At 36.7% G+C, this 12,894-nt stretch overlaps 4 protein-coding genes across 4 annotated transcripts; 2 read left to right on the top strand and 2 right to left on the bottom strand.

Moving 5' to 3' along the window:
• Positions 1–831: 831 nt before the first annotated feature.
• Positions 832–3,586, top strand: LOC141603015 (uncharacterized protein P8A3.02c). The gene is made up of 4 exons (XM_074422871.1): positions 832–1,347; positions 1,492–1,523; positions 2,071–2,268; positions 2,838–3,586. The coding sequence occupies exons 1-4, from the start codon at positions 1,125–1,127 to the stop codon at positions 3,147–3,149; spliced, it is 765 nt and encodes a 254-aa protein (XP_074278972.1). The 5' UTR covers positions 832–1,124; the 3' UTR covers positions 3,150–3,586.
• A 269-nt stretch (positions 3,587–3,855) lies between these two features.
• On the top strand, positions 3,856–8,233 carry LOC141603031 (heat shock factor-binding protein-like). The gene is made up of 5 exons (XM_074422872.1): positions 3,856–4,005; positions 6,452–6,505; positions 7,337–7,360; positions 7,466–7,508; positions 7,778–8,233. The coding sequence occupies exons 1-5, from the start codon at positions 3,871–3,873 to the stop codon at positions 7,927–7,929; spliced, it is 408 nt and encodes a 135-aa protein (XP_074278973.1). The 5' UTR covers positions 3,856–3,870; the 3' UTR covers positions 7,930–8,233.
• An 896-nt stretch (positions 8,234–9,129) lies between these two features.
• LOC141643880 (protein RALF-like 33) lies at positions 9,130–9,498 on the bottom strand. The gene has a single exon (XM_074453224.1). The coding sequence runs from the start codon at positions 9,496–9,498 to the stop codon at positions 9,130–9,132; it is 369 nt and encodes a 122-aa protein (XP_074309325.1).
• A 747-nt stretch (positions 9,499–10,245) lies between these two features.
• On the bottom strand, positions 10,246–11,604 carry LOC141643873 (uncharacterized). The gene has a single exon (XM_074453211.1). It carries the CDS (start codon positions 11,602–11,604, stop codon positions 10,246–10,248), a length of 1,359 nt encoding a protein of 452 aa, XP_074309312.1.
• Positions 11,605–12,894: the final 1,290 nt, after the last annotated feature.

The following is a 12,894-nucleotide window of genomic DNA, read 5'->3' as shown; positions in this document are numbered from 1 at the left end:
ACACATCATCTAATGTCCCAATCCATCTCCAACTCTTATAACTCAAATAACCTAAATTTAAAGTAATCGACACGCTTGTGAGGACTAGAGTAGATTGGCAAGTGGGTCAATCAGACAAGGTGCAGGTTGGATTAGTTGGAGTCGTTTTAAGTTTGCAATAATTTAGGTCAAATTTGGTCAGATGTTGGTTCATGTTGGGTTCAAATACTTTTTGGACCTATTATAATTATAATTGAGTTATGTTATGATAATGGTTAATATGTAACAATAAACATTTAGACCGTCTCAACTTATAGGCTGTGTTTGGTAATGCATTTCAAGTACCTTATTTGATCAAAGTAGCTTATTTGGCCAAAATTTCAGGTACCTTAATGTTTTTAAGCGTTTGGCAAGTAGGTTATTTAACCCAATAAGTTACCTGAAATGAAATGCTACATAGGGTAATATTTGATATTTCAGGTACCTGATTTGATGTGATTTTCCTTTTTACCTCTAAAAACTATACTACTCCCTCTATTCAACTTTTATCACCCTATTTCTTTAATATATGTAAGGAGTATTATATTAAAGTGGGGTGATAAAAGTTGAATGGAGGGAATATTAAATAATTATCATATCTTTTTATGTCATTTCACCAAAATCAGTATATTTTCAGTTAGTTTGGCAAAATTTTTTTTAATATAATCAGTTGCCTTATCAGTTCATAATTTTCAACAATATTATCAGCTACATTTTCAGGTTTCAGTTAGCTTTTCGTGTTTCAGATACATTTTCAGTTAATTTTACCAAAGATAAGGTCACAACCATGAATGAAAAGCAAATAAAAAAAATGAGTGCTCAGTTCCAATGTGGCTGATCATCCTCTTGAATTGTGCCGGGTCAATTCAAGTTACTAATCATGAAATTGAATATTGAGTCGGGTATAAATGGGATTATTTTTCGGGGTGATTGATTTGGACATTTAGACCGGTAAACACATGTCAGGCAAAGCTGTAGCTAATTTCTTTGCGTCGTGAAGCCTGTATTTGTTGTATCTGTGTTGCGATTTGTATGTAGCTTGAAATTGATACTGAAACCAAAAACCATTTGATTGATTAACCATCGATTAGGGTTCATCGAGTAGAATGGAGACGGAAAATCAAAAGAAGCTGCTTCAAGATGTGTTTGGTGAATCTTCTTCGTCGGATTCCGATACATACCCAGAATTTAATTCGGTTTCATCTTCATCTTCATCATTGAACCCTAACCCTAACTGGGTACGCATTGAATCAATCAATGGCTTATTGTTGTGCACTGATTTTCTCTCTTCTACCGACCAAGCTTCTCTACTTTCCGCCATTTACGCTGGTACATACCTCTCTCAAACCCTCCTTATTAATGCAATATCTGATTCTTTGTTACACCATTTTGCGTTTACATCCGACCCCCTTTACCCCGCAATTTGCTTGAGACACTTGGGTAATATTGTTGTTGTTGTTGTTGTTGTTGCAGAAGGATGGTTCACAGAAGAGTCACATAATCAGGTTTGTTGTTTTGCTTTAGTTACCGAATTTCCTCCCTTGATTGGTGTTTCTAGTTATTATAAATATATCTGGTGACGGACTTTTCTAGTGTCAATTATGGTGTTGTTTCTAGTTATGTTTCATTAGTAAGAACTTACACTGAAAGAGCATATAGTAGTTGATGATGACGTTGATGATGGTGATGAAAAGGGCGAATAACAGAGGAATGGAGAAAACCAGAGGAAGTGGAGAGGGCAGGGAGAGGAGGGGATTTGATTGTTATATGGGGAGAACGGTTTTAATTGATACATGTACAGTCATCAGCTTAAGAATTCGATTAAATGAGCCACCTCAGCAATTAATGGAAGTAATTGACGTTTTAAATTTTAATGATCATGGTTGCGAGTTTGTGACCAATTAACGGAATACAAGGATATTAGTAGGATTTTTGAAAAAAGTACATGCAAGAAAATGCAATAACGGAGTGGTACTCATGAGAAAAACCCTATTTTTTCTCTTCCTTGTATACTTTATCAAGTTTTATGATATATGTGCCTTCTGGGAGCAGGCTATGAGGTTTGGAGATCTTCCATCTTGGGCGGTGAAGCTTTCTGATCACATATATAAGGCTGTCTGTTTCGGTAGCAAGGAAATGGATATGCGAGAATTAAGTTCTGATAATGATGTTTGTATACTGCCGTTACGCTTGCTGCAGAGAAATCCATTATTCGATCAACTTATCATAAATGTATACCAGCCAGGTGAGGTGCGAGTTTGCTTTTTCATTTTGAATTTAATGAAAAGTTTTTTTTTTTTTCCCTTTAGGTTGAGTCTTTCATGCAGTGTTTTTAAAGTCCAAGTTTTGAGATTGCCTCATCTTTGTACCATAGCCGACCACGAACTTTTTGTCAAGTTACATTGATCTAGCACTTTTTGGAATCCTTGTGTAGTTTTCTTTCTCGGTGAGAAAGGATAATAGGTTGAGTTTCATATATAATGCATCCGGCATCCTTTAGAACAGCCTATAGGGTCAAGAATTTGCTCAAAGTGCATGCAAGAGAAAATTGATAGGGTGTCACTTGGTCATCTTAAGTGTCAGCATATTCGCCACACATGTAACTATGTAAGGGTAAATATAATATGACACTCGCATGTATTAATATAATTTTCCTTATGAGTATGGTGGTAGACTTGTAGTGTGTTCAATATGACCGATTGGTGCAAAATCATTTTACCATGGGATATTGATGTGAAGTTTTTCCCCTCTTGTTGATTTAGGATGCTTCCTTTTGGTGTCATTGGAAAAATTGAGAAATCGGTGGATATTTTATGCAGGGTATTTGTGCACATGTTGATTTGATGCGATTTGAGGACGGGATTGCAATAGTCTCTTTGGAGTCTGCGTGTGTCATGCACTTTACACCAGTGGAATGTGATGAGAAGGAAGTTTCATTGGCAATGAAAGTTCCTGTTCACCTGACTCCAGGATCTCTTGTCATCATGTGGGGAGATGCTCGCTACAAATGGAAGCATGAGATAAATCGAAAACCAGGGTTTCAGGTTTGGCAAGGGCTGGAAATAGAACAGAGGAAGAGGACGTCTGTAACTCTCAGGAAGCTCTGTGAGGAGCCGGTAGAACTGACTTGACATGTGAAGAGCAAGTCGATGTAGATCGAAACCCGAAGAACAGAGTCCAAATTGACCCAAAGCTGAAATGATTTGAGTAATTGGAATCAAAAACATCTGCAGTCACTACTCAAAATGGACCTGTTCGACACCACTTCACCACTTACTTGAAAATGACTTGAAGCGCCTAAAAATATTATCTTTGATCCATTGGGCCAAGTCAGGTTTCGACCCTAAAAAAATGGGTAAATTGTGTCACAGGTTAACATTTACGAGTCTTAACCCTAGAAAAAATGGACCCGGTTTACAGGTCGAATCAAGGTTCAATATATCTATTTGTAATTGATGAATATTTCCTCCATTTCTGCATATTTTTGGTTTCAAATAATCCCTTGAAGATCAAGTATCTTTTATGTGGATTGCATATTTGCATAATTGCATCTAATGTTTTTGTTAAACGGGAATATTTATCGGATTATATGCTTTTTTTAATGCAATGTCATCTAACATTCGAACTACTCAATGGATAAGTAAGTCAACCACTTAGCGAAAATCTAACACGAGTCAGTTTGGCTTAATTTCAGCTCTATTTATCCCAGTGAACTTCAATTCAGTTTAGCTCAATTGAGTTTAATTCAGCTTCATTCATCCCAAAAGACCGGACCTTAGACTCACGTTAAAAAAACGGATTTTAATTATTTATTGAAAGAAAAAAAAAAAAAAAGCAAAAGTGGAGCCGGAAATGGGAGTATATAATACTCCGTGGGTATGTAGATGTAGAATTGTAGATATAGAATTTGTTGTCCACGCCCCTCCTCCTACACCAACATATTCTTGCCGATCATCACATTTCAAACTTACACGATTCACAGCTATGGTAACTTTTCCTTCCTTCCTTCCTTTTCTCTCTTTCTCTTTTATTTTTAGGGTTTTGCACATTGCGATTCAATTTAATAAAACTCATCATCATAATTGCACATTGTTTTCCCTTTTCGCTTTATTGCTTTACCAATTAGGCTTTGTTCAATTTTCAATTTTCAATTTTGTATTGTTGATTTCGTGTGGAGCTATGTCAGTACCGGTGATTTGTCAATAACCGAATCGAATCGAATCGAATCGTAGTTTTACTTATTTTCAAGGTTCATAGTGACATATTACAGCTCGCTTTTCGAATGTTGACTCTTTGTATGAGCTCATATGTCTTGTATACCTGGTTCAGTATGAGTTTTAGATGGAGATAGTCGCGTGATGGATGAATTTCCTTGTAATTGAGCGAATCATACTGCATTGTTTGTGTTGTGTATGCACTACACATGCCCTCAAGCTTTGGATGGCTGCAGTCACCTGTTGTATGATCGTACGTTATTTAGATTCATAATTTAGAGTTTTTGATTACAACTCATTCTAGTTTTAAGCCTGTGAGTGTGACAAGAGAGTTTAAACTAAGTTTGAGGGTTTAATTTTCTTTAGATTCAATTCATCTTCATAGAGTAATCTTTCTGTTTCAAGAATATCCATTTGATGAATTGCACATTTCAAGTTGAGTTGGGGCACGCACAGGTAAAACTAATTATATTTATAATTTTCTTATTTTTCCATGAACGCATTCTTTGGATGGTCGATAAGGGGGAAAGGAAATGTAATCAAGAAAGGGTTACAAGGGGAAAGAAATGAGTTTACCTTTCATCACTCGTGTTTGGATGTGGATAGGTAAGGGAAGGCAAATAAATTCACCCATACCCAACAACCACCCTAAACCACCACCATCACTTTAGAACCACCACCATTGTCAATGTCTACCATGGCCCACATGCCGGCACTCTCCCTCCAGTGAGCTCACCTTCAACCCAGCAACCCCATCCACTCCTTCAGCATCGTCGGAAAAGGGAATGGAAAAAGAGGGCAAACAAACATTGACAAAGGGTGAACCCTTTCCCTTTCTGACCAAACCAAACAGCCCCTTATCTGATTTATGGGGAAGAAGTGTCACCTTATGGTTCTAACTCACTACTAAGATACTATATTTGCTCTTGATTTTCACTGTTACAATTTTCCTTGAATGTCTTTAAAAACTTCTATCAAAGACTCACCTATTAGCTTTGGAATCATATGAAATATAGTAAAATAACTATTTCTGCTTATTATACTGTGACATATCATTTTTTACAAGTAATTCTCAGCTTAACTTGAAAAATAATTCATCCGAAATAGTCCTTTTTTGTTGGTTTTCACAGTGAAAGCGCGTACATCCAAACCCACACGGAAGTGTTGGAGGTACCGTCGAATGCTGTATTGTTGTTCCACTGGATTTTTTTTCCTTGTTCCTGCTCTATTCGTTCTTATGTGGTTGATGGTTGTGCATAGATAGTTTTGAAAGCTACAATAAACTTATCTTTAATTTTTAAGTGATTTGTATAGGAAGATATAGAGGTACTTTTAAAGCAGGATATTTGGAATTTTATACTTCATTTCGCTGGGTCAAGGGTGCTTGGATCTGACCCTCCTTACTAAGCTATAGACAAGAGTCTTCAAAGCATAGTGATAACGTTGTTCCTGTTAGGTTTTTGCCTCTATTAGCACATCTGAAAATGTAGTGTCTTTCCCACGTACAAACAAACCCCGTTTTCACTATCTGAGTAATTTTTATTTTTAGCGTGAAGTTGATGGGCATTGGGCCTTAATCTCTGTGCATAGGAGATGAGGAAATGGTTGGACCTTTTCTTTAAGTGAGTTTTGAGATCATCGGTCCATCGCATTTGTAAGGATTATTAGTTCGCAATGCTAAAACTCTAAAGGTCATCTTGGCATTACTCTAGCTTTCACGAATGTCACAAATTAAATAACTCTCTCCATATGGTGTAGACAACATGTAGTAGAGCACCGGTGATTTGTTATTCTGCTCTGGCCATATATGAATATGACTAGAAAGTCTCACCACCTTGAAATCTGAGTGCCTTTTAAATAGCGTGAAGGCCGTGAACTTATTTTCGTAAGTTCTACCACTGGGATGAAGGCTCAGACCTTTGTGGCCTTGTGGGCACATCTTCTATTTGCTTTTAAGGTAGGGTGCTAGATATTGCCACCATTGGTGGCCAGAAAAAGAAAATGAAACTTAGCCTAAATTATAAAAAGTAGATCTCAGTTAAAAAAAATACGTATTATTCCTAGTTCTCTTATACAAGGACAGTTTTTTAGCATTTAATTGTTGCAGACATGATAGTTCAAATTGTGGGTGTTTATATTTACTAAGATATCATATATGCTTGTTTCATTTATTATTCCTAAGTTGGACTCCATTTAATCTTTTGATTATTTTGTTTTAGGATGGTCATGATTCGGATGATCATAAGCAAAATTCTGGTGATATGACGGCTTTTGTGAGTCTCTTGAACTTTATTCCCCTCTTATGACTCTTGTATGCTTGTCTTAAAATCACAGTATTGGTCGTAGCGATGTGGAGTTGTACCTGATGGTTGTCACAGCCATCACGACCATTGACTTAATTTAGAGTTACTTCATGATTTTCCGTGTATATGTGTTTCACACTAGGTTATATCATTCAATATACTAAAAGTAATACGGAGTTGATTCGGTGAGATAATTTTATGACGATAATCTCATGTTTTGAAAGATTGTTAGTCCTGTATGTGATTTCTGATAACAGAAACACGAAGAAAAGATTAGAAAAAGCAAAATGAAATCTGTTACTCTGTACAAATTATAAGTACGTTGTAACTCTGTAAGTGGTACTTGTATGAGTATATAAAAAATAGATCAACAATATCTTCTACTCACAAGAATCAACTTCATAAATTATTTTATGTGATTGATGACTCTTGCCCTTTCTTTCATGTTATGACAAAATCAATTCTCTCTTTTTTCCAAACTTAAATCTTCATTTGGCTTATACTGTTACTTGTTACAAAAAAAAAGTTCCCAAGTATTCATGTTTTCTATGCTAATATTCCAATCACTTTGCAATAAATAACCGTGCTTGCTTCATTTTTCGTGGCAAAGCACACATTTTCGTATCTGAAAGTCATAATACCTGAGTCAGTGTATTTATCTCTCTGATGTAGATGTTTTTTTTTGGCTCTGCCAATAACATGTCATATCACTTATAATTCCATTTCTGACTAATAACCAGTTATATAGAAGTAGGTTACACCCTTTTGTGTTTATTGATTCGTTTATTCTTTCTTCTTTAGGTGCAAAACCTTCTTCAGCAGATGGTAAGCACTACTTCTTATACCCATGTACTTTGTATTTGATATGTCGTATAATAAATTATACTGTATACTACTTGTATTGCTAAATACTATTTTTTTTTCTTGCAGCAATCCAGGTTTCAAGCCATGTCTGAGACGATTGTTACTAAGAATATCCTTTTCATTTCTCATCTGCTGGAGAGAAATGTGCCAATCTTTGTTTTATTTTTTCTGCGATAACTAGGACATGACAGATGCGTTTGACTTTAACTGCTAAACCACACCTTAACATCATAATCATTTGATATCTCGTTGAACTTAGCTTTGGTTAGTAAATTATGGCTTGAGAGGATGTGTTAACTCAGTAACTTCTGACTTCAAAGTTTTTAGAACAGAACTGAACGCTCACTAATTATCTGTTCATCCTTAACCTCTATGCACTTGATGAGATGGGTAACCGTATTGATGAGCTTGAGCAGAGCATCAATGAACTAAAGTCAGAGATGGGAGCTGATGCCTCGCCATCCCCAGTGGCTCCATCAAAATCTAAACCAGCTGAAAGCAAATCGGGAGAAGGCTCGGAAGATATATGATTGAATTTTCTCAAGGTGCATATTAGCTAATGGATTCCCGTAGTTATGTTTGGGATTCTGAGCTGAAAATGTCTTGCTTTGTTTAGACGAAGAGCCAGGTTTGAGTTATGTCTAGTCGTCTTTATATTATGAATGACAATTGAGTGAAGGGGTTTGAGGGAACTGTGTTTCTTGCTTGTAATTGATATACGTCCATGAGTTGACTGTTTTAGATGTTATATGTTTGGCTTGGTTTATTTTTGAACGAAGTGATGATAAATGATTCAGTTAACTTTCTTATAAGTCGTTAGATCTTTCTTGCTGATTGCCTGATTTTTGTCATCTTTTCTGGCGATTATCTGTCTGGTTTATGGACTTGTGCTAATTTCTTATCGAGAGTTTAAACTCTTGTGGTCTAGATGAGTTTTGCTTCATGTCTAGGTAGCAATTGATGTAGTGTATGGATCCTCTCCATTTCCTTTTCTCTCCATTTCCTTCCATTTCCTCTAATACAACAATATTAAATCATTATTCATCCTCCAACTCATCAAACAATCAACAGTTGGATCGTTTCAAAACGAAATCTTGAACGTTGATAAGAAATGGAAGGAAATGGAGAGAGGCATAAATGGAGAGAATCCCAATTGATGTATCTGTATTAAGAATGGTCCTGACTTCTGAGTTGTCCCGTTATAGCCCAATCATTTTGTGAGCACGATAGCTTCTGTCATCACTTTACCGGTGTACAAACTATTGGTAGTCTTGAGTGAGTCTTGTCTCAAGACTACCAATAAATCTTACCCTTAAGTCTCCTACTCTCCCTTTTTCCTTTCCCTCCAAATCGCTCAATCCAAACACACCCTTAGAGTTTACTATGAGTCGTGAAATACTTCCTATTCTTCTAATAAGACGGTCTTGGCTAAGGGAGAGAGAAGCTTAGTATGTATACACATTGTGCACTTAGATTGACTGGTAGGGTTGATCTATCAGCCTTGGCTAAGGGAGAGAGAAGCTTAGTATGTATTCCAAAAATTCAAGTGTGTGTTCAAACTAGACTTGAGGATTATACCAGCCTTGTGGTCATACCAACGTCAAATTCAAACTAAATCGATTGATGCAAAATAAAAAGAAACCTAAAATCATATAGCCAAGCACTATACTAAAAACATAGAACACTGATAAAAAGACGGCTAACTGGAGACCGATAATGAAAAACGATGATTAATATCGGCCACAGCGAGCGATAGAGGTACAGCCACGATCATAAGGGTTGGCAGAACCACCAGGAATGCAATTATAGTAGGAGTTGCCTTTTTTCGAACAGGGTACTCTGTTAGCCTGCATGGCTCCATAGCTTATGTACTGAGTTGTAATCAGTATTCGTCGATTCATTTCTGAACTCATCTCAAACTCATCAGATTCCATGCATTCAATCATGGACCCACTGCACTGATCAGTGCTCGACATTATGATGTTCCGATTAATCGGGTTTTCATCATTGACAGCAATAGACTGTGAGATAAACATTGACGGAAGAAATGAGATGACGAGAAGTAGAATAGGAATCAAGGAAAATGGGGTTTTTGCCATGTTTGTGCTTTGGTTATTTCTTCCCTTACACTTCAGTGGGATTCCCTTTATAACAATGATTTTGTACACAACTGTTGTAAGGACTTGGAGTATAGTTTATGCTTAAGTTTGGCTACTTGATTTTTAGTTCTCTTCTCGATACTGGATTTTGCATAGAGATTTACAATAATAAATAGGAATGCATCTTACTTGAATAGATAACTGTGCAGAGTCCTGAAATATTTACTAATTTTACATGTTTTATTGTGAGCTCATGTGCTCCTTGTAGCAAAATAACGAGACCATAAGCTTCCTTAAATCACTAGCCAAATGGCGGAGCCAGTACGGTGTGCCTGACTGACAAGCCTGCCGTCTTCCCGAGTATATAAATTTTAAATTCCAGTGGTGCAAAGAGATCTGAAGGAGTTGTGTTGTTCTGATTAATATTTGCAATATAATCCGGGAAGGGAGACGATTAGAAATATCGGATTGTAAGAATCAAGTTACATGCAGTTTTTAATTTTTTTATTATTCTTAAAATTGGGTAAAAAACAACAATTAGTCTCACTATAGACGGATATATCCGTCTAAAGTGAAAGACGGGTCACATATGCTTAAATAGGTGACATTTTTTGGGCCCCACCATGCAACTTGTTTTTTTTTTTTTTTTTTGGTGAAATGTAAAAATTTCATTAAAGCGCAAACGAGCTATTACAAGCTATACCATTTTAAGTACAAAACATTTTCTTAACTAATCCATGAGTGGATTTACAAACACATTCTAACTAAATTCAACCAGTTGCGATCACTAATCTTTAGTCCCTGGGTGCATTTAGTAGACATCCTGTTCTTCACCTCCTTCCTTATCTGAGCACAAATGATTTCAGGCCTCAACAAACATGTATCAACTCGAACTTTGTTGCGTTGCATCCAGATATGGTAGAAAGCTGCCAAAACCATACTCATAAAAACCTCCTGTTGCAAAGAGGAAACCTGCCAAGATCCAATCCATGAAATAAGATTTGATCCTGGCAGAACCACCTGACATATCCCTGCAATCTCATTCAGAATCCTCTTACTATAAACACAACTCAGAAATAGATGAGAGTGACTTTCATCATCCATTCCACAAAGTAAACAAGTAGCATCATCAGTTATGCCTAATGCATACAATTTATCTTTCAGTTTCAAGGCTTCTATAGCTATCAACCATCCTATGAACTGATGTTTGGGAAGACACCAGCTGCTCCAGAGTTGCTTATGCCACTGCACTTCCTGGTATTTCAACCTGATCAATGCGTAGCCACTGCTGACAGAATAGCCTTTAGCATCCAAGGTCCACTGATCATTATTGTAACCGTGAGCAAGTTTATTTTTAACCCTACAAATGACTTTCCAACCCCAGCTTACATCTCCACTAGGGTCGTAATCAGTCCATACAGTGCCTCTTAAATAGACTTGATGGACCCATTTAACCCATAAACGATCTGGACAAGTATAGATCCACCATACAAGCTTCCCAATTGCTGCAATATTCCAGGCCAGGCTATCCCTGATCCCCAATCCTCCTTCTGTTTTTGGAGAACAAACTTTCTCCCAGCTCACATTAGGCACCCTGATAAAGTCAACAGTCCCATCCCAAAGGTAATTTCGACAAATAACATTAATCTTGTTCAGAACTCCTTTTGGAATGAGAAAAATGTTAATCCAGTAACTATAAAGTGCAGTGAGAATAGAATTCACTAACACTAATCTTCCAGCATAAGACAATTTTTTGGTGCCAAAACTTCTAATTATGCTAACCATATTTTCAACAAGAATCTGACAATCAGCTTTAGTCAACCTCCCACAAGTAACTGGGATTCCCAGGTACCTAAAAGGGAGCTTTCCTTCAATGCAACCAGAAATTTGTAAGATGTCAGATTTTACCCCACTTGACACTCCATTAAAGTATGCATTAGTCTTAGAAGTGTTCATCTGAAGTCCAGAGGCATAAGAGAAAGTAGCAAAGGATCTCATCAAGACCATAATTGAGGCCACATCTCCTTTACTAAATAACAATAAGTCATCAGCAAACATTAAATGGGAAAGCTTCAACTGACCACACACTACGCCAAATCTGGCCATCAATAAGGAGCGTATCACAACGGTTTAATGCATTTAATAACGACACTTAGATTACCGTTTTTCAAATATTGGCGGAAACCTAGACCGCGATAATGAGAATAACGGTTTCCCACGAAAACCGTTGTTATTATAATGTGACAACGGCTACTTAACAAACCGTTATAAAAAACGTTTTAACGGTTTCCAAAAGCTCGTTATAAAATCGCTTTTATCAACGGTTGTTAGACAACCGTTACCAGTTTAAGAAAACGACATTTCGAAAACCGTTGCTAAATTAGCACCATCAACGGTTTGTGGTACCCGTTGTTATGTTATAGATACGGGTTTCCTGTAACCGTTAACATTTTTAATTATGAAAGAACGGTTTTTCAATTCAAGCGTTGTCACTATTTGATTAGATTTCTCAGTTTGACCGATTTCTCAGTTTGACCACTGCATGCAAAACTTTATCAGAACTTTAATAAATATTCAATTTGACCAAAATAATTCTATAAATATGTCTTCATAATGTTTTAGGTCAAAATCTAAATTATCAAACATCTACTCTTTAATTTCTCTCTAAAAAAAAATATGTCTGGTGTATCGGAGCTACAATCACGTTATCGCTACGCACAACCTTTTACTTGCATTCTCCATAATCTCCCAGTTCGTTATAATGGGAATGGAAAGGGTTTAAACCCTAATTTGGGTGGTTGACGCAAATGCTTCATGACTCCGGTTTCACTACGGTTAAAAAAGTGTACCCCGTGTCTACAAACAAGCAAGGTTTTGTAGGCTTCGCTTTTATCGAGTTTGACGAAGCCAACTGCCATGATAGTTTTCGTCAGGCAAGAACATTAGGGGCTAGATTTGCGGGGAAAGATGCGAGGAAAGAGGACTTCTATTCGGATGCTAAACAAAAGGGCCCTTATCTATGGGTTGCGACCCATGTTGATCATCGTCTGCTGACACATTACATGAGGCATCACATTCCTGCCACCGTGCCTATGTCATGGGAGAAAGAGGCCATTCCACCCGCGCTGCCCGCTGATGATGAAGAGTCGATCTACGACTTGATCTATGCCGAAATTGGGCATGAAGACTATCCTAATTCTTCATCAGATTCTAATTAAGTCTTTAATCATTATCTGACATTATGGGTTGTATTTTGATTATGGTGGTTATTTGAGTTAAAGTTTAATTGTTTATGTTATTTGTTACTACGTTTTAATTAAGTCCTTACACTCAAAGGCAATCCACCAAATAAAATACTATAATGACTAACTTTCTACTTATAATAATAAAAAAGAA

Source organism: Silene latifolia, chromosome 1 (assembly GCF_048544455.1).
Source record: "Silene latifolia isolate original U9 population chromosome 1, ASM4854445v1, whole genome shotgun sequence".
Lineage (NCBI taxonomy): Eukaryota > Viridiplantae > Streptophyta > Magnoliopsida > Caryophyllales > Caryophyllaceae > Silene > Silene latifolia.
Note: the sequence above shows the minus strand (reverse complement) of the source record. Positions and strands in the feature narration are given on the sequence as shown.